This window comes from Lipotes vexillifer, unplaced genomic scaffold, assembly GCF_000442215.2.
Source record: "Lipotes vexillifer unplaced genomic scaffold, Lipotes_vexillifer_v1.1 scaffold413, whole genome shotgun sequence".
NCBI lineage: Eukaryota > Metazoa > Chordata > Mammalia > Artiodactyla > Lipotidae > Lipotes > Lipotes vexillifer.
In genome coordinates this window covers 779,261-801,552 of record NW_006769725.1, presented here as the reverse complement: position 1 = coordinate 801,552, position 22,292 = coordinate 779,261, and the positions used below count along the sequence as shown (strand labels likewise).

The following is a 22,292-nucleotide window of genomic DNA, read 5'->3' as shown; positions in this document are numbered from 1 at the left end:
TTACTTTCTTGGTGTATTGTGTTCAAAATAAGGATTTAGATATGATGCAAAATTCTAAAGCATCAAAGAAAAATTATATTGTATAGCAAACATTGAGTCAGGAGAGTACATAAATAAGCTTTAAAATATTTCCATAGTTGAAATTTAAAATTTCAGACTAATTGTAAAACTCTTTTCCTGTAGTCCAGGGTCCAAGTTTTTATTCATTTTTAACTTCTCATTAAGGTATTTGTGGTCTGAAACTTGGACCAATATTTTCACTGTGTAATCACAAAATTGACTCTTACGCTACTGAAACTTAGTGCTAATTGGAAGAAACCTAATAATTATTACATTCAGGAAAGTTATTTCCTCACTAGGTTACTTTTAAGGTAAGTTTTTTTTGAGGGGACTGCTGGCATCTTCATCAGTTAAGAGGTCTTTAAAAATGAGAGAGAGCTATGGTAGTCTGTTCCATTTTTTCGAGGGTATATTTTGTTCTAGCCATTGTTCATGCTTTCCATGCAATATCATTACCTTGATTTAAGCCTAAGAACAGCCCTGTGAGGTTATAGGCCTTATTATCCTCATTTTATACACAATGACAATAACAATAGCACTCATTTATCAGTTGTTTACTCTGAGCCAGAGAGTGTTGTGTTTGGTACTTACTAACTCATTTACTCCTTATGCTGATTTTTTATCATCCAAAATACTATTACTATTTTGTGTTCAGATGAAGAAAATGAGAGAAGATAAGAGGTTTGTTTGAGATCAAATAGCTGGTAAATGACAGAATTAAGATTTGAACCCAGAACAGATGACTTTAAAGGAATATGGTATCGTATGTTTGGTTATGCATTGAAGGGCTGCATTGATTCCTGTATTCTTATTTATTTCTTCACTACACCAATGAATACTTTGGCTGAAGAACTCCCTTTATTCAAACCAGACACATTTGCACTTGGTGTATGATAAATGATAAGGGCTCAGAAATCATTTATTGAATCAAATTGTTTTATTGAAATGTCTCACTGGGATTTTGTATTTTACTTATAAAGCAATGTCCATTAAACTTATCTCCCCCTTGCTGAATTGTACAGTTTGCCTATTGATAGATACAGCCGTATAGCAGTCGTATCATTTGGGATGTCGTATCATAAGATTCTATTTGTATTTTGTACTTTATATAAATGGTTAATGTAATATACTAAAGTTAATTTTATTTTGTAGGTCCCTAGGCTTGTGGAAGGACTGAGTGGTCATAATTGTTCTCAAGTGGCAGCTGCTAAGGATCATACTGTTGTATTAACTGAAGATGGATGTGTTTATACGTTTGGTCTAAATATTTTTCATCAATTAGGAATCATTCCTCCACCTTCCAGTTGTAATGTACCTAGACAGGTAAACTTATCTTTTTAATTTTTATTTTATTTTATTTTTTTATTTTTTTATTTTTTTGCGGTACGTGGGCCTCTCACTGTTGTGGCCTCTCCCGTTGCGGAGCATGGGCTCCGGACGCGCAGGCTCAGCGGCCATGGCTCACGGGCCCAGCCGCTGCGCGGCATGTGGGATCTTCCTGGACCGGGGCACGAACCCATGTCCCCTGCGTCGGCAGGCGGACTCTCAACCACTGCACCACCAGGGAAGCCTAAACTTCTCTTTTTTAAATAATAAGGTGACCATTGGTGTAAAACCTATAGGACAAAAAAATTGAAGGCATTGACAGAGCAACTTATTTTACTTGTATTCAACAGTGTATTTCTTCAGTGGTATATATTTTATTTTTCACAGGAGAAATTAAGCATAGTAATGTACAGATTAACATTTGTTTGGAGTGAGAAAGAAAGCACTTGGGAAATTATGCAGCAAACTGCCTTAGATTCAACTTGTAAGTGTTCATAAGCATCGGGGAATCCAGATATATTGGGTTTGAAACTTAAATAATTTTGAGGCCCTCCTTAAGAAAAAAATAGAAATTTTATAAGTAAAAAATGGGCCATGTAAATGAGGCATCCAGAAACTTAAGCTTATTGGCTTCATGGTAGATCTGTCTCTGCGCAGAAATCATACCTGGCAAGTTTATGTGAGGGAACATAGGTCTAAAAGCAACTGTTTTTGTTCTGTTTTCCCTTTCCCATTTGTACAACCACCACCAGAGGGTGGCCTTTCCTCAACTTCAGGGACCTAGTATGCAGGACAGGACTGGTGCTTTAAATTAATATGTTAGGGCTTCCCTGGTGGCGCAGTGGTTGAGAGTCCGCCTGCCGATTCAGGGGACACGGGTTCGTGCCCCGGTCCGGGAGGATCCCACATGCCGCGGAGCGGCTGGGCCCGTGAGCCATGGCCGCTGAGCCTGCGCGTCCGGAGCCTGTGCTCCGCAATGGGAGAGGCCACAACAGTGAGAGGCCCGCGTACCTCAAAAAAAAAAAAAAAAAAAAAATTAATATGTTAATAGAATCATCACATATAGCAAATGTGTGTTCAACGCATAAGATTTTGCATTTTGGGTGTTAGACTTTTTCACTGGTTTAATCCTCCGGATTTAAAATGATTATTAGATATACATTTTTAGTAATAAGCTTTAAAATCCATGCTTTTCCATCCTGGATGGCTAATGAATCAACAGGAATTACTCCAAAATAATTAGAGGTAGTTTGCAATCTGTGGTACTTCTTAGGCCCATTTTCCCCAACCAACTGTGGAATTTGTAGATATTTAATCATTTTGCAGACTTTAGAAATGGTAGATTTTACTCCCATTTTTATTCTCATTGTGTGGCTACCGTGGAGCTCTGGGTTGATATGGACATAGCCAGTATTAAGTGCGGACAGTTTTGTACCCATTTGGCAATGTCTAGAAACATTTTTAGTTGTCACAGCTGGGTGTAGGGGTGGGAGTAGTGCTACCGACATCTAGTGGGCAGAGTCCAGGGATGCTGCTAAACCTCCTACGATGCACAACACAATCCCCACAACAAAGAATGATCTGGTTCAAACTGTCAGTAGTGTCACTGTTGAGATACTCTGGATATGTCAAATTTAAAAGTATCATAGTTTTTAATAAGAATGAGAATGCCTGTTTTGCATATTGCTTGTTAACAAAAGTTTAATGATTTGGTTTTTATACTGTCAGTTTTTTTTTTTTTACATGTTTAAACTGCTGACTTAAGGTGGCTGCATCAAGATGTCTTGTATTCTGAGAAGAGTTGGGGTGTCAGTATTAGGCTGAGATCTATTAGTGATGAATGCCATTGGCACTTGAGGCGGGTACTGGCAGCAAATATGCCATATATTTGCTACCCTGTCTACTGGATCTTGTGCAAAATTCTGTTAGTTCATAGGTACATAATAAACTGAAGTCTTGTTTGTCTTTTGAATAGATGCAAGCAAAATATCTGAAAGGGAGGACAGTCACCGGAGTAGCAGCAGGCAGGTTTCATACAGTGCTATGGACTAGAGAAGCTGTTTACACCATGGGACTAAATGGTGGACAGCTGGGTAAGAAATCCATGATGACAATATCTGAAAAACAAATTGTATTCTTAAAACGGATATTTTGTGATTTGTTTATTTGTGTAATTTTTTAGGTTATTTACTAGATCCCAATGGAGAAAAGTGTGTAACTGCCCCTCGTCAAGTCTCTGCCCTTCATCATAAGGACACCACTGTGTCTTTGGTTGCTGCTAGTGATGGGGCAACTGTCTGTGTTACCACAAAGGGAGATATTTACTTACTTGCAGACTATCAGTGCAAGAAGATGGCTTCTAAGTATGTGTATTTTTGTGAAAGAGACATACTTTAATAATAATTCAGCTCTTCCAGCAAATATCTGAGTATCAGCTTTATGCATTCTCTGAAATGTCAAATGGAGAAAATTGAACGGTTGGGAAAGTCAGGAGTTTTTGCCTTTGATAATCTTAGTCTTTTGGCAAACATCCAGTAAATATATATAAAAGTTCTTTGTAGGTTGTAAAATAGTATTTCTGAATTATGATAACATATGGTTAAATATGACCTATAAGTTTCCCTTTTTTTATGCTTCAGGTGCACAGAAGTAGATGAATCATAATTCTTGGTTTGTGACACTATCATCATTGGTTCACGTGTAGCCTTTTATATATTATACACTTATTTATTTAAAAAAAATCATATTCTGTGGACCCTCTACTCAGTCCTTGTATTTATACCTAAGTGGTATATTTTCTTATCTTTGTATCTGTATAGCCAGTTGTTATCTGTTTTAGTAACATGCAGTGCAGTAAACAAGCAGTTGGCTGTCTAACCAAAGTCAGTTAAAGCAGGGAATTATAAAACTAAGATGGGTCTACCAACTGGAGTTCTCTGTCTTTCGTAATACTTATAATGTGTTACCTGTTACTTCATTTTGAATGATTTAAGGAGCAAGTGCTTAAAAACAAGTGTGAAGTAAGTTAAGGGCAGAATCCTATATTTTTTATACATTTTCAGTATTTTATTTAGTTGGTTAATCCATATCTGATTTGACAGCCGTTTTTTTTTTTTTTTTTTTTTTTGCGGTACGCGGGCCTCTCACTGTTGTGGCCTCTCCCGTTGCGGAGCACAGGCTCTGGACGCGCAGGCTCAGCAGCCATGGCTTACGGGCCCAGCCGCTCCGTGGCATGTGGGATCTTCCCGGACCGGGGCACGAACCTGTGTCCCCTGCATCAGCAGGCGGACTCTCAACCACTGCGCCACCAAGGAAGCCCAACAGCCATTTTTTGCTTGTCATATTTATTGTGTCGTTTTAAAGTATTCAGCTTTTATAGACAGTGTTCCTTTCAGACTAATATTTCATTGGTTTACGTAATATTTCATTGTATTATAACTGTAGTAATAGATACAAATAGAGAAATAGATCTTTGAGCAGGTACAATAGCTCAGTTAGTAGAAGCAGGAGTGTGTAGGAATTCTAGAGAGTAGCTATCCAACTTTTAAAGTAATCAGGGATTTGAATCGAAATGCAACAGAATGTGCTTTTGCTAATGTCAGTGAAATGGTAACTTCATGAACAGATACCAACTATGAGGTTAGCTCATGAGCAGATGTCAACCATCAATATATACAACTTATCTTCTGTGTGTAACAACTGGAAGGTTATCAATTGTAGGTCATATTTCAGTTATAAAAACATGAAAATGTGAACATACATGTTTCTTAGAACTGACTATGTAGGTTTCTTTCTGAGCATGAGATGATTTGTGAAATGTTAGGTTTTGTTTTTACTTTACATTTATAAAATCTGCCCTGATAACATTAAATTACATAAATATAAGTTACATCCAAGTTTTCACTAAGAAAATTCTTCTGTTACAGCTGGTTACAACATAGTAATTTTGAGAAGAAAAACATTAAACAAACAAAAAAACATTTTAAAACGTGGGTAAAATGTCTGAAAGGGAGGATAATCATTGGAGTAATAGCAGGCAGGTTTCACACAATGCTATAGGCACATCACATGTGTAGATGTAATGAAATGTATAATGAATTAGTTAGTGGATGAGTTATTAAATTATCAATACTAATGATTTTTATGGTAGGTGTATCTATTTAAAGTTGTCCATATTTGAAATTAAGGATTTCTGTTTTGATTTGAGGTTTAAATTTTTTCTGTTAAAGTGCAGATGTAGTTAGGATCTTTTAGCCTGTCAGTTATTTAATCTAGAGAGAATGTGTGTACATGAGCAAGTGAGGTTTTAGATATTTAATGTGTGTATCTGGGTAGGTAGAGACTTTTGGGGAGGGAAGGACTTGCCATAGAAAGAAATGGTCATTGTGTAGGGGAAACTCATAAAAGGAGGAACTAAGGATACCAAAGGTCAAATCATCTTACTCCACCTTTTACAGTAATCACCCTCAATTAATGTTTGAATAGTAATTTCTTTAAAATTGATTGTATGTTTTAAGGAACATGTTAATCTAGATTTTTTTTTTTCACCCAGACAACTAAATGTGAAAAAGGTTCTTGTATCTGGGGGGCATATGGAATACAAAGTTGATCCTGAACATTTGAAAGAAAATGGGGGTGAAAAAATTTGCATTCTTGCAATGGATGGAGCTGGAAGGGTGAGTATATATATATATACAAAAGCATAGTAATCTTGTTCTCAGTTGATAGCTGTAGGAGACCTGATAATGTAAAACTGTATTGCTATGATAGTTTCTTTTTTTTCCCTTTTTTTTTTTTTTTTTTTTTTTTTTTTTTTGCGGAACGCGGGCCTCTCACCGTTGTGGCCTCGCCCGTTGCGGAGCACAGGCTCCGGATGCGCAGGCTCAGCGGCCATGGCTCACGGGCCTAGCTGCTCCGTGGCATGTGGGATCCTCCCGGACCGGGGTACGAACCCGTGTCCCCTGCATCGGCATGTGGACCCCTGCGCCACCAGGGAAGCCCTCCCTACATGTTTTTGATGTCCAGTACTAATTATTGAGAGTTGGGAGCTGGTATTTCAAAGAAAGTATGATGACATTTAACTGATGTTGCATAGTACTGCCTTGTTAAACTGTCATTTAAAGTTTCATTTATTGTGCTTAAAATGGAAGTTAGGGGTTTTTTTGATAGCTTATTTGATATATACACTGAGTACTGAAAAGTGGTTTTGAATTGCATAGATATGAGATATATAACTATTCTTAAAAAATAAAAAGCTAAGCTGGCAATATTAAAAATACATAATTGGAAATTTTCTCTCAAATTTGGTTTTAAACAAATGTACACATAATATATATGCAGAGATCATAACTGGCATATAGAAAATGTAATGTATTTCTAGATCACTATATAAAGAATCTCTGGGACTTCCCTGGCGGTCCAGGGGTTAAAACTCCACACTCCCAGTGCAGGGGACACAGGTTCAATCCCTGGTCAGGAAACTAAGATTCCGCATGCTGCACGGTGCAGCCAAAAAAAAAAAAAGGCTCTCTTAACCTCTTTTCATTTAAGTAAATAGAGTTCTAATTTTTATTCCTCTGATAAAATTGTCAATTAAAAAATATGTATTATACATTAGAAACTGAAAAAATTTTACACTGTGACTGGAAAAACACAGATTGCTTTCTGCTTTTTGTTTATAAAATAAAAACATGCAAGTGTTTTCTGAGGTTTTATAAAGTGCTATACAAATTGACATTTTAGAAATTGAAGAATTAATCATAAAGCTCCACCTGCTGGTACATTACAGGCATAAATCTACTGTGGTTGATCATTTTATTTGAGGGAACTATATTTAAGAATTAGAGCTCTAATTTGTACTAAAAGCAGGAAGCAGAGGTGTGGAATTTCATTTAAAAGGTTGAATATAAAAACATTTGACTTTGGGATTTATTTCATTTACATTAATAGGGATCTAGTTTGTTTATACACATGGACATTTACTTCCTGTAAAATTAATTACTCTCCTGTAAAAATGACAACCAAGCTCTGACGGAATCAGTTAATCAATATAGTCTACTTTTTGTGTACATAACTTTTGAGTGACCTTGGCAGGTACCTTTCTGTGCTTTAGGTTTCTTAATTATGAGGGGATTGAGCTTTTAAAGATCAACAGTATTAATTGCTCAGATGAAATCATACTTGGAATACCAATCTGTGAAGCAGATAAAAGGGTTGCTGCTCTGGATAGAGCTGGATTGGGAAGCCCAGCAGCACCCTGCCTCTCATCATTCTCCATCCCTGAGCAGCAGCCCCTGAGCCATTTCTCAGGAACATTAGGGTTTGCAGAACCACGTGGAAGCCATTGAATTCTGTGATTTTTTTGTCTCTAAGACTTTGTTTTACCTGAGTTATGCAGACATCTCTTTTTTTTCCCCCTTGAGAGTAAAGTTTGGATTTTCATAGGGTGGTTTACATGCTTGTAAATACTACACCAAGTCTGACATTCCAAGTTTTAGCATTAAGATTTTTGTTTTTCTTTCCGTTGTATCTGTTTGCCCCAAACAAGTGACAGTGAAAATTACTTCATAAGAAGAGTGTCTTTAAAGCATTTTTAATGCTTCATGTTAGCTTGATGTATTTTCTGAAAGACATACCATCTTGACTTTTATAGTGTTTATCTTTTACTATGAAAGAATGAACATTGAAACATACTAATCAGAGCTTTTATTTTTAGAGATAATATCTCTTGATTTCATTTTTTGGTTGTTCAGATGCTATATTGCTTTCTATTCCACTGAAATTTGGTTTTATCTTAGGTATTTTGCTGGAGATCAGTCAACAGTTCTCTGAAGCAGTGTCGATGGGCCTATCCACGCCAAGTCTTCATTTCTGATATTGCTTTAAGTAGAAATGAAATTCTTTTTGTCACAAGAGATGGAGAGGGATTTAGAGGGAAATGGTTTGAAGAAAAAAGAAAGAGTTCTGAAAAGAAAGGTTAGTTCATATATGTGAATGGCATACCTTTAGCTAACGTTTAATTTTATAAGTATTTATCATTAGGTTTAACTGACAAGTGTTATTAGGTTTTATCCCCATATCTCTTCTTTTGATTTTGGTTGTGTGTATGCAGGTAAACAAAGGGAATTCAATCCACTTAAATCTGGAGTTTTCAACCTTTTAGTATGCCCTGAGGTCATGGTACATTCCCATCAGTAACAGGGGCACATTAGTCTCTAGCCTTGGCTCTAGGGGCAGGGATATATAAAGTTTTAAAAACAAAACACTTCCCAGATGGATTTGAACCATCTTCCAAGCTCCTTTTTTTTTCTCTCCCCAAACTGAGAATTGAGTGGCTTATGCTATGGGTTTTTTTGTTTTTGTCTTTTTACATGTTTGAATATATAAAATTAAACTTTTATAAAGTATCTTAGGACTTAGAGGAAAATTACAGGAAGAATAAGGTTTTTATGTTCATTGAGAATTTTAAAAAGTACAGGTTGTTTTATTAAACAGTTGCTGAATAATTGGAGATGTTTTATTCATTCCTTGATGAATATAAAGGAGAGCTTTAATTAAGATGCTACCATTGAAAATAGAAGTCATTCATTACATTATATAGTTCATTCTTAATTATCTGATTATAAATTTACAAACTTGTGGGTTATTTAACATTGGTTTTTAACTTAGGTTAGCAGCTTTTTTCTTTCATCCGTAATTAGTAATCTGTTGATTTTTTTTTTTTCCTTCCAGAAAAATTTGAATTCATTTACCTCTTTACATCTCATTGCTCCCACCCTAGCCCAAGTTATCACATGATCGACTGCAAAAAATGTTTTCTTATTTCCACTCTTGCTTCTTTTTATTCTCTTACCAGAGTGAGCTTTTAAGCTCTGATCTTAATATTCCTTTGTTTAAAAACTCTCATGGTTTCCTCACTTCCTGAGCATGGCCTACAAGGCTCCTGCTCTGACTCTTGTCTGCATCTCTGAACTCCTCTTGAATTCTGTCCCTCTCACTTACCACTCTTCAGATACACTGACTTTCAGGTATTCAGTCTTGTCCAGCTATGATTAGTCCCAGGGCCTTTCCTAATTTTTCACATCTCAGCTTAACTTTTACTTCATCAGAGATGTTTTCACTGATTCCTTAATCTAAACTTAGTAACCTTGTTTTACTTTTAATACTCTCTTTGTATTTTCATCATGCAACTTATTTTTACTTGTTTTTATGTATTTATCTTTGTGATTAATTTTTCTAATGCTGGTCTCCTATCAGATTATTAGATGGCAAGGACCATGATATAAGGTCTGTATATCCTTATAGAAGAATCAAAGGTTCCTCTGTATTACTTAGCATTCAGCATATTTCCTGACACATAATAGTCCCTCATTAACTCATCTGTTGAATAAATAAACCAATTATTATATGATAAAAGATATATAAAAAACATTTATAATTACTCAGGAAGTTATAAACATATTCTTCAAAATTATAAAGCCACAAAGGAATGATTTTTGGATAGTTTATTGAGTTCTCATTTCTTTATAGATTACACAAGTCTGTAAACACTTAAGGTATATTTACTATGTGCCAGATATAGGGCTAGGTTTTAATGATACAAAAATATATGACAGGCCCCTGTTCTCAGACACTTACGAGTTTGTAGGGGCAATAGACATGTATATAAATATTTGCAGTTCATGGAGAGAAATACTAACGTGCACATAATAAGTTTTTTGAGAGCACAGAAATTAGAATAACTGAGTGTCAGGGGAAGATTAGGAAAGCCCTGTGAGGCTGAAATAGAGTGAATTTTTGAGAAAGTAACTAGAATGCATGTTCGACTTGTAAGTGTTGGAAGTCCTCAGAATTGTGTCTTAGTTATATTTAGTGGTCTAAAACTGAATTCTGATCTCATGCTCATGCATCTCCTTTTCAGTGTTTCTAAGTAAATGGGTATCTTTCACACCCCATATTCACTCACCCTCTACATCCCATTGGTCACCAAGTTTTGTCACTTCCATTTTAAATATTTTTGAAATCTTCACTTTCTCTAGTTTCATTGCTACAACCTCAGTCTGTAGTGTTCATTCTTTTTCTGGACTCTTAGTTTCCTAAATGATCTCTTTGTCTTTATTTTTGTTTACTTTAAACATTTTTCATACTACAGTCAGAATCATTTCTTTGCATGCACATTTCATATATTTTTTAAATAGCCTTGATCTGACTTTTAATGAAAAAATCATTTGTTTAATGTCTGCCTTCTCTGCTACATTGTGTACTTCAAGATGGTAGGGACATGCCTATTTTATAGGTTCACTACTGTATTACTAGGGATACACTGAAAAGCACTTTATCACAGCACAGTGTGGTCACTCAGATATTTGCTGAATAAATGGAAGGAAGGGGGAGAAGAAGGGAGGGAGCAAATAAAAATTTTAATGGAAGCTGAGGAATTTTAAAAGGTAGTATAACATTGTATTTGCCTTTTAGATAGCTTTGGTTGCAATGTGGAGGATAATATCATAAATAATTGAGAATTGACCCACCAAAATTTCCTTTATAAGCCAACCAGTATATAGGGTGTAAATTATGTTGAAGAGAGAGAAGACGTAGTTCTTCAGAAGGACTTAATACAGACAAAAGATATTTCCATATTCTCCTAATTGTTTTTCTATTCTATTTACTCCTAAATCATTTTAACAGTTTCAACAGAGCCTTGATTAATGGAAGTTTTTTTTTCTTTTTAGCAGAGATTTTATCAAACCTTCATAATTCCTCACCAGATGTGTCTTGTGTCTCTGATATAAATAGTGCATATGAAAGAATTCGACTTGAGAAACTTACTTTTGCCCATAGAGCTGTTAGTGTCAGCACAGATCCAAGTGGATGCAACTTTGCAATCTTGCAGTCAGATCCTAAAACAAGGTAGGTACTCTTGTATGTATTAAATTTCATTTTTAGAAGGAACAATCACTGGGTTTTCTGTTTTCAATAGCTCTTGGAACAAATTTAATCGAAGAGCTGTTGTCAAGTCTTGTAGAGACTTCAGACATATTGATACCGTCATGTTACCAGGTTAGCTCAGGGGTGGAATTTGTTACGTTGGAAATGTTGAATGTTCCTTTTAGTCTGTAGACTGATATTTATTGAAAATATTGTAAATAATATGTACATATACACACAAAATTTATTCATATCTTTAGTACTTTGTGATGTACTCTAGGTTCTCAGATTCTGAGAAATAGATTATAAATATTTGTTATGTAGTTTATAAACATTTCTGACCCTTGAATACACTGAGAAATGACAAAGGAAGAGGTAGTATAGAGTCATCTGGAGGGCATTGTGAATCTCAGTGCAAATCTTCTGTCACATTAGTACAGAGGTGACAGGTTAAGATAAATATCAAGGGTCTTATTGAAGAGGGAAAAAGTCCTAGAGACAGGGTTATCATTCCTCTTGCTTTGCCCAGGTCAGTCCCATATTTAGCACTGAAAGTCTGTTCTCCTGGGAAACCCCCTCAGTCCCAGGCTGACCAGGGGGGTTGGTCACCCTACCTAGAAGGGCAAATGTAGATTGGGATGGTATGATTGCATGCTTACAGTACTGAAAGAACCAGGGTTGTGGACTGATGTATGTCTGTGTGTGTATTTATCTTTACTTCCTTAAGTTTCTAACCTATTCTGGGATCTGAAGTATTTACTCATTTTTCTGTATATGTTTTTCTCCACTTGTGAAATAAAAGGATATAAAAGAGGAAAAAGTTGAAAACTACTCTTTTTGAATGTTTTTAGTGATACTTTTAATCATTTAAAAAATTTCTGTGAAACAGTCGTTCAAATTTATATTCTAGTGTTTCCTCGTAGAAAGAAAACAATGCTTTCAAAGGAACACTTAATTCTTGTCATTTTAGTTTAGGGGAAGAAATACGTAAAGGAATAGAAAATATTTAAAGCGTGATACAGTATCAAAGACTGTGAGCAATATTCTTATGTTTTTGGAAATGCTAAATTGAAATTTTTCTAAGTTTAATAAATAAAAATATATACTTTAAAAGGAGAGTTGGCTAGGGATGCTTTCTTTTTTTCATTTTCTGGAAAGTAAAAATAATTTTTGTTTCATTTCTAGCCTTTATGAAATTCCAGCTGTGTCCTCATCATCCTTTTTTGAAGAGTTTGGCAAACTGTTGAGGGAAACGGATGAAATGGACAACATCCATGATGTGACATTTCAAGTTGGCAATAGAATCTTCCCTGCACATAAATATATTTTGGCAGTGCATTCTGACTTTTTCCAGAAATTGTTTCTTTCAGATGGTACTACTTTAGACTTTATAGATGTTTACCGGAAAGATGAAGATTCTGCAGGGTGCCATCTCTTTGTGGTAGAGAAGGTTCATCCTGACTTGTTTGAATACCTTTTACAATTTATATACACAGATACTTGTGACTTTTTAACTCATGGCTTCAAACCAAGAATAAATTTAAACAAAAAACCAGAAGAATATCAGAGCACTCCGAATTGTCATTTGAATAAAGTGAATTCCCATGAAGATAATCAGAAGTCAGCGTTTGAAGTTTACAAAAGTAATCAAGCTCATACAATTAGTGAAAAGCAGAAAAGCAAAAACAAATCTTTCAAAAAAGTAAAAAGTGTTGGGGAAGATGATCCTGTAAAAATGTTGCAAAATGTTGCAAAGAAATTTGGTTTCAGTAATTTGAGTAGTAGGTATGACTCCTCCTTAATATCTGTTCATGTACCTCATATGTCCTCCTTTTAGAAATTCTTTGTTGTTTTGGGGTTTTTTGGGGTTTTTTTTGCTTTGATTTACTGCTGCTACTGCTCTTGCTTCTGTTCTTGGACCTGCTTCTCCTCCCCTCCCTTCCCCCCATTCCCTCCTCATCTTCCTTCTCTTATTTTCTCTTTCCCTCAGTCTCCATCTCCATCTCTTTTTCTCTCCACCTCCCCTTTATTTTTTGGATTTGTATCTTTCTTTTCATGGACCTCTTTCTCCATTTTCTGTGAAAGCTATCTCTGGGATTCCCTGGATTAAAACATTAAAGGATAGGAAGGCTGTTAGTCGGTTTGAACTCTCAGTGGTGTTTGTATAACAGGGATCTGGAGTGGCAGACAGTGTGGTATTCTGGAAAGAGTACTGTCTTTGGAGTTGGAAAGAACTATACATGCCTCTTAGCTCTACTATGACTAGCTAGGGCAAATTTCTTATTTCCTTAAACCTCAGTTTCTCAGTATATAAAAGGGAACAGGTAATATTGATCTAATATTGTTGGTGTAGTTTGGTCATAGAGCATGTATAAAGTGTCTAGTACAGTATTTGTCGTCTTATATTATATACCAGATTTTTTGGAATTCTCTGTTTAAAGGTATTTATATTGCCTGTGGCAGTATAACCTTAGTTGTGGGGCAGGAGCAAGGGAGGGTAGTATATCATGTTTTCTAATTGCAAACAGTGAAGGGCTTTATGCATAATGATGTTTAATATATTTTTAATATTAAGTATGATATTTCTTTATCACAGAATGGGGGTTAGTTGAGATACTCTTCCAGGTAATACAGATTATACAATTATGTTCAGATGTGGGCCAATTTGTTGGATTTTTGTTGTTGTTCGTTTTGGTAGGGGAATATATTCACCAGTTGTTAATTTTTATCCTTGATAGGTTAGATGGAGTCCGATTTGAGAATGAAGAAATTAATGTCATTGCCAAGAAAACTGGTAATAAACCAAAGCTAAGTCAGAGAAAATGGTAAGTTAGGAAATGAAGATAAACTTTTCATCCCTAGATTTTGAGACCTAAGTGTGGAAATAGAGCTCTTTTTACTCATATGTGAAGCAAAATGTTTATGTGAATACCCTCTTACCTTTATTAGTCTTCTTTATTTCTGGAAATGTTGGAGAGCTGTTGAGGCAAATGGATGAAAGTATTAACTGCTCAATAAGACATTGATGCAGTTCATTTTTTTTCTGATTACTTTCTAATGAAGAAAGGAATTAAAAATTTTTTTTGGCCTGAATTTTGTATTTTTTTATAAGTAGGTAATGATGTTAACCCAAAAACCAATATAATTATGCCTCGTCAGCATTATGAAGATTATTTCCTTTAGTATAATCTTTTTCTGTAATAGATATGCTATTCTAAATATGTTTATTATTAAAAGTCTTTGTTTTTAGGTATGTGTACTTGGTAGGTGAAAAGTCTTGGGGAAAAAAACTGGCGGTATCTAGACTGTGCTTAGCACAGAATAGGTTGTACAAATAAGTGAATTAAAGACCTTTGACTATGATGTTACTTACTACACCAGGCCTGTATTGAAAAAGGAAAATAAAAAGCAAGACTTCTTTGAATAGTTATCTGTATTCAGTTCCCTTTACAAATATTATCTTTATTGTAAGGCCTTATTATCTTCCCTAAAGTGGAAGGAGATGAAGTACTTTATATGTATACCCTCAAGTTGTATATTCTCTGCCACCTTTAGTTAGGAGAAAATCAAATGTTAAATCCTATAATGGATTTTCTTATTTCTTATTTGCTGAATATGTAAAGAAATTGCTCTTCAATTAAACTTTTTTTTTTTTTCCAGTTCTTATTTATGTGATGTGACCATGAAATCAGTGGATGGAAAGGAATTTCCTTGTCATAAATGCGTTCTTTGTGCTAGACTTGGTAGGTACACTTTTGTTAGTTGCTGATTTATTTGTTTTGGTATTGTTTCACTATTCTTACTCAATTTTTTTTCTTTCAGAATATTTTCATAGTATGCTGAGTAGCTCATGGATTGAGGTAAGATTTAAATAGAACACATAGACTAGTAGTTATACTTTATACTTTTGGGAAATTATATGCTAAAGAAATTAAAAAATACTTTAACTCAGTTTTTGCTTTGTATTTGACTTTATTTATGCATAAATCTGCTGGAAAATAGCAACATTCCAAAATGAAAATTGTTCCAAAAAAGTTACTTAAATAAATTCTCCATTATTATTTGGACTTGTATTTGGAATACCAGTTTGTTTCTTTTTTTCTCAATTTTTCTTGATTCTTTTTCATGTTACAAGGCATTTTAAAATTAAATGTATCTCATTTTAGCTTTGCGTTTTGTAAATGTTATGTTGTTTTGCATTTGATGTGATTCCTGTTAAAAAGTTTTTCATACCAGTAACCTCAGATTGTAGTAGTATTTTGTAGTTTAATTATTTTATTTTATTTTATTTAGGCTTCCAGTTGTGCAGCTCTGGAAATGCCAATACATTCTGACATACTGAAAGTTATTTTGGACTACCTCTATACTGATGAAGCTGTGGTGATAAAAGGTATTAATAAAAGTTAAGACATTTCAGATATTTAAGATATAGTTAAAAATGATAAAATCACGTGAATCTTAATTTTTACTCTAATTGAAATAAGCCATCAACAGAGGCTTAAATTTAAAATAAGCAAATAGGGATGATTACTAATAGTAAAGGAATGGAAAAGAAAATTTTCATTACTATGTGAATATATAAGACTTATTAATATTGGTTGAGATTAGATTTAACATTTCCATACCTAGCTACTTATATGATTAAGATGAGGACTTGACAGCAGGGAGTATAGTTTTGACAGTCTACAAAAGTTCTTTCTTGCCTGTTTTTCCCCTGTGCGAACACACCTTAAGTAAAATAAATAGACTAATAATTGAACCGAAATTTATAAAGACAGTTCATTTATATACTTTGTCAGGCAACATACCCATGTTTTATTTACCAGGTGTCTTTAGTCATAGAGTGGTATGCTTTTGTGTTCTGTGTATGTCGATACCACATTTTCTTTATCCATTTGTCAATGGACATTTAGGCTGTTTCTATATTTTAACTATTGTGAATAATGCTGCAGTGAACTTGGAAATGCAGGTATATCTTCAAGATCCTGATTTCAGTTCCTTTGGCTAAATACTCAGAAGTGGGATTGCTGTATCATATGGTAGTCCTATTTTTAATTTTTTGAGGAACCTCCATACTGTTCTCCATAGTGGCTACACCAATTTACACTCCCACCAACACTGCACAAGGGTTCCCTTTTCTCCCCATCTTCATCAACACCTGTTATCTTGGTTGTTTTTGAGAATAGCCTTCCTAACGGGTATAAGGTGACATCTCACTGTGGTTTTGATTTCCATTTCCCTGATAAATAATGACATTGAGCACCTTCTCATTTACCTGTTGGCCATTTGTATGTCTTATTTGGACAAATGTCTATTAAGGTCTTTTGCCCATTAAAAAAATTTTTTTTATGTTTCTTTTTAAAAAATTTTTGTATTGTATTGGACTGTAGTTTCAGATGTACAGCAAAGTGAATCAGTTATACATATACATGTATCTATTCTTTTTCAAATTCTTTTCCCATTTAGGTTATTACAGAATATTGAGCAGAGTTCCCTGTGCTATATGTAGGTCCTTGTTTGTTATCTATTTTAAGTATAGTAGTGTGTATATGTTAATCCTAAACTCCCAATTTATCCCTCCACACACCTTTCCCCTTTGATAATCATAAGTTTGTTTTCTAAGTCTGTAATATTTTCTTTTTTGCTCTTGTATTTTTAGGAGTTCCTTATATATTCTGGATATTAATCTCTTATCAGTTACGGTTTGCAAATATTTTCTCCCATTCCAGAGTTGCCTTTTTATTTTGTTGACTGCTTTGCTGTGCTTTTGGTTTCATGTAATACCACTTGTTTATTTTTGCTTTTGTTTCATGTGGTTTGGTGTCACATCTAAAAAATCATTGCTAAGACCAATGTTTGGGAGCTTTTCCCCTTTTTTCTTCTAGGAGTTTTATAGTTTCAGGTCTTAGATTCAAGTCTTGAATCCACTTTGAGTTGATTTTTGTGTTATGGTGTAAGATGTGGGTCCAATTTCATTGTTTTGCATGTGGATATTAAGTTTTTCTAATACCCTTTATTGAAGTGACTGTCCTTTCCCCATTTTGTATTCTTGACACCCTTGTCAAAGATTAATTGGCTGTATATATGAGGGTTTATTTCTGGGCTCTGTATTCTGTCTCATTGGTCTACATGTCTGTTTTTATGGCAGTACGTTACAGTGTTGATTACTGTAGCTTTGTAATAGGATTTGGAAATCAGGAAATGTGATGCCTCCAGCTTTGTTGTACTTTTTCAATAGTGCTTTGGCTATTTACGGTCTTTTATGGTTCCGTATGAATTTTAGGATTACTTTTTCTACTTCTGTGAAAGATGCCATTGGAATTTTTATAGGATTTCATTGAATATGTAGATTGCTTTGGGTAGAATGGGCATTTTAACAATATCAGTTCTTCCAGTCCATGAACATGGGATATCTTTCCATTTATTTGTACCTTCTTTAATTTCTTGTCTCAGTGTTTCATAGCTTTTGGTGTGCAGATCTTTCACCTCCTTGGTTCAGTTTATTCCTGAGTCTTCTATTCTTTGTGATGTGATTGTGCCTGGGATTGTTTCCTTAATTTCTCTTTCTGTTAGCTCACTGTTAGCATATAGAAATGCAACAGGTTTTTGTGTATTGATTTTGTACCCTACAACTTTATTCTTTCTTTATTTTTAAGAGTATTTTGGTGGCGTCTTCAGGGTTTTCTATGTATACTGTCATGTCATCTGCAAACAATGACAGTTTACTTCTGCTTATTCAATTTGGATTCCTTCTATTTCTTGTCTCATTGCTGTGGCTAGGACTTCCAATACTGTGTTGAATAAACATGGGGAGGGTGTGCATCCTTGTCTTGTTCCTGATCTTAGGTGAAAGCTTTCAGGTTTTTACTGTTGAATATGATGTTAGCTTTAGGCTTGTCATATATGGCCTTTATTGTGTTGAGGTACATTCCTTATATACCTAATTTCTTAAGAGTTTTTATTATGAATGTATGTTGAATTTTGTCATATTCATTTTTTGCAGCTATTGAGATGATCGTATGATTTTTAGCCTATGTTCTGTTAATGTGTATTGTGTTTATTGATTTGCACATGTTGAACTATCCTTGCATCACAGGTGTAAATCCCAGACAGTCATGGTGTATGATCCTTTTAATATGTCGTTTAATTTGGTTTACTGGTATTTTATTGAGGATATTTATATGTATGTTAATCAGGGATATTCTGTAATTTTCTTTTATTGTAGTGAACTTGTCTGCCTTTGGTATCAGGATAATGCTGGCCTCATAAAATGAGTTTGGAAGTTTTCCCTCCTATTCAATTTTTGGGATGAGTTTAAGAAGGATTGAGGTTAATGTTTCTTTAAATATTTGGTAGAATTCACCTGTGAAGCTTTCTAGTTTTGGGCTTTACTTATTTTGGAGACTTCTAATTATTGATTCAGTCTCCTTACTGTGTTATTGGTCTGTTCACATTTTCTATCTCTTCATGATTCAGTTTTGGTATGTTTCTAGGAACTGAACCATTTCTTCTAGATTATCCAATTCATTAGCATATAGTTCATAGTAGTCTTTATGATCGTTTGTATTTCTGCGATATCACTGGTAATGTTTCCTCTTTCATTTACAATTATTTATTTGAGTCTTCTTTTTTCTTAGTCTACTTAAGGGTGTGTTAATTTTGTTTATCTTTTCAAATAACCAACTCTTAGTTTAATTGGTCCTTTCTATTGTTTTACTAGTGTCTGGTTCATTGATTCCTGCTCTATCTATATTATTTCCTTTCTTCTCCTAACTTTGGGCTCTGTTTTTCTTTTTATAGTTCTTTGTTGTGTAAAAACCTAAAGGTTGTTCTTTTGCAATCTTTCTTTTTAAGGCATTTATCAGTATAAACGTGTTTCTTAGAACTTATTTTGTTTAATCCTATAAGTTTTGATACGTTGTGTTTCCCATTTTCCTTTGTCTCAAGATATTTTTTTGCTTTCTCTTTGATTTCTTCTTTGACATATTGGTTGTTCAGGACTGTATTGTTTAATTTCTACATATTTGTGAATTTTCCAGTTTTCCTCCTGTTTTTCTGATTTTATACCATTATGGTTGGTAGAGAAGATACTTGGTGTGGTTTCCGTCTTCTTAAATTGTTAAGACTTGTTTTGTGGCCTCACATATCGTCTGTTTTGTAGAATGTTTTGTGTACACTTGAGAAGAATGTGTATTTTGCTGTTGTTGGATGGAATGTTCTCTATATGTCTGTTAGGGCCATTTGGCGTGTATTGTTGGAGAGGTCTGCTGTTTCCTTATTGATTTTCTGTGTGGATTATCTATTCCTGTTGAATATGGAGTATTGAAGTCCTCTCTTGTTTTACTGATGTCTATTTCTGCCTTCAGCTCTTCTACTGTTTCCTTTATATATTTAGGTGCTTCAACTGTATGCCTGTAACAATTGTTATATCTTACTGATGTATTGACCCCTTTGTCATTATATACTGACCTCTTTGTTTCATGTGACTGTTTTTGACTTAAAGCCTATTTTGTGTGATACAAGTATGCCCACCCCCCCATTACCATTTGCATTGAGTATATGTTTTCATCCTGTCACTTTCAGCCTGTGTGTGTCCTTAAAGGTAAAATAATCTTCTTGTAGGCAGCATGTAGTTGTACCTTGTTTTTTAATCTATTCAACTACTTTGCTTTTGATTGGAGAATTTAATCCATTTACATTTAAAGTAATTACTGGTAGGTAAGGATGTACTTCTGGAATTTTGTCAGTTGTCTTCTGACTGTTTTGCAGGTCCTTTGTTCCCTTCTTCCTCTTGTGTGTGCTGTCTTCCTTTGTAATTTAATGATTTTTTGGTAGCGGTATGCTTTGGTTCCTTTCTCATTTTTGTGTTTCTACTGTAGGTTTTTGCTTTGTGGTTACCATGAGGCTTACATGTAATAATATTTTATAATTACAGCAGTCTGTTTTAAACTAACCACAACTTTTTTTCTTTTTCTTTTTTTTTAAGTTGATGTTTGGTTGACTTACAATGTTAGTTTCAGGTGTATAGCATAGTGGCTGAATATTTTTATTGATTATACTCCACTTAAAGTTGTTACAAAATAATGTCTGTATTTCTGTGTGCTGTACACTACATATATCCTTGTTGCTTATTTATTTTATACATAGTAGTTTCTAACTCTTAATCCCATAAACCTATCTTGCCCCCTCCCCCTCCCCTCTCCCCACTGGTAACAACTGCTTTTGTTCTCTATATCTGTGCGTCTGTTTTTGTTTTGGTATATACATCTGTGTTATTTTTTTTAGATTCCAGGATTCCACATATAATTAATAACATGAAGTATTTATCTCTCTCTGACTGATTTCATTAAGCACAATACTCTCTAGGTCCATTGATGCAAATGGCAGAATTTCATTCATTTTTTATGGCTGAGTAATATTCCGTTGTATGTGAGAGACACACACACACACACACACACACACACACACACACACACACACACACACCTTTATCCATTTGTCTATTGATGGATACTGGGGTTGCTCCCTATCTTGGTTGTTACTCACAGCTGAACTTTGATTCCATACAAATCCTCTTCACTTTTACTTTTCTCCCCCTCTGCATTATTTCTTCAGATATTCTTTATGTCTGTTCTTTTTTCCTTCTGGGACTCCCATAAGTATATCTAGGCTGGATAGTGTTCCATAGGTCTCTTATACTCAGTGTATTTTTTATTCATTCTTGTTTTTCTTTCTGTTCCTCTGATTGGATAATCTCAATTGATGTACAGTTTCTGTCCTCATTGATAGTCTTCATTTCATGAGATATTATTCTTATACTTTCTTTTAGATTTTTAGGCATTTTTTTTTTAGTTCTTTGAACATATTCAAAATAATTGATTTAAAGTCTGTAATATGTAATGGCTCAGCATCTTAGCATTCTCAGGGACAGATTCTCTTGGCTGCTTTTTTTCTGTATATAGACCATATATTTACATCCCTCTTTTCATCTTTTATAATTTTTTGTTGAGAACTGGACATATCTAAGTAATATCATGTAGCAACTCTTGAAATCAGATTTTCCTCCTTCCCCAGGGATTGTTGTGTTCGCTGTTTGTTTAGTGACTTATTGGAACTAATTCTGTAAAATTGGTATTCTTTGTCATATATGACCACTGAGGTCTCTGCTTGGTCAGCTTAGTGGTCAGCTACTAATCATACATTTCCTTAAATGCCTAAGCCAGTAAATCTCCCAGCCTATGCCTAGGGGCTCTTTGTGTGTATGGCGGCCTGGCTTCAATTCTTAGCCAGGCAGTTTACAGCTGTGCCTTAGATTCATTTCCTGCTTTTGCAGTCTCAAGGTCAGCCAGCAGTAAGAGTTTTGGGCCTTCTTAAATTTTTTCTGGGCATGTGCACAGCCCTCCACATATGTATGACCTTCTAGATTCACAGGAATATGTTAAAACTTTTCAAAACCCCTTACGGACACAGCTCACACTGCCATAACAGAATAAGAGAGACTGAAATTTATTATTCACAGTTCTGGAGGCTAACGTCTCAGGTCAAGGTCCAGCAGGGTTGGTTTCTGGTGAGGATTCTCTTCCTGGCTTGTACATGGCTGCCTTCTTGTTATGTCCTTACTTGACCTTTCCTCAGTGCTTGTGTGTGAGTGTGAGTAGAGAAAGAGAGCGTGAGAGAGTACACACACACACACACACACACACACACACACACACACACACACACACACACGAAGGGGATTAGTGGGGGGAGATGATGGGTCTGTGATGTCTCTTCTTAGAAAGACACTAACCCTGTCAGATCAGGGCCCTACCTTATGAATGCATTTAACCTTAATTAGTTCCTTAGAGGCCCTGTCTCCAGATACAACCACACTGGAAATTATACCTTCAACATGTGAATTTTCAGGGGACATAAACATTCAGTCACAACAATATCTCTTTCCCTAGCTATTCTTTTTCAGTTTTTTTAACCTGCTT

The 22,292-nt window shown here is 34.8% G+C and overlaps 1 protein-coding gene across 1 annotated transcript in view; it reads left to right on the top strand.

Moving 5' to 3' along the window:
• The window catches only part of IBTK (inhibitor of Bruton tyrosine kinase), a 79,436-nt gene that overhangs the window by 10,542 nt on the left and 46,602 nt on the right, over positions 1 to 22,292 (top strand). Inside the window, 11 exon segments of the mRNA XM_007445878.1 lie at positions 1,213 to 1,383; positions 3,362 to 3,479; positions 3,569 to 3,749; positions 5,939 to 6,062; positions 8,184 to 8,361; positions 11,121 to 11,295; positions 12,499 to 13,098; positions 14,052 to 14,138; positions 14,974 to 15,056; positions 15,136 to 15,173; positions 15,607 to 15,703. Coding sequence (XP_007445940.1) covers positions 1,213 to 1,383; positions 3,362 to 3,479; positions 3,569 to 3,749; positions 5,939 to 6,062; positions 8,184 to 8,361; positions 11,121 to 11,295; positions 12,499 to 13,098; positions 14,052 to 14,138; positions 14,974 to 15,056; positions 15,136 to 15,173; positions 15,607 to 15,703 — 1,852 coding nt within the window.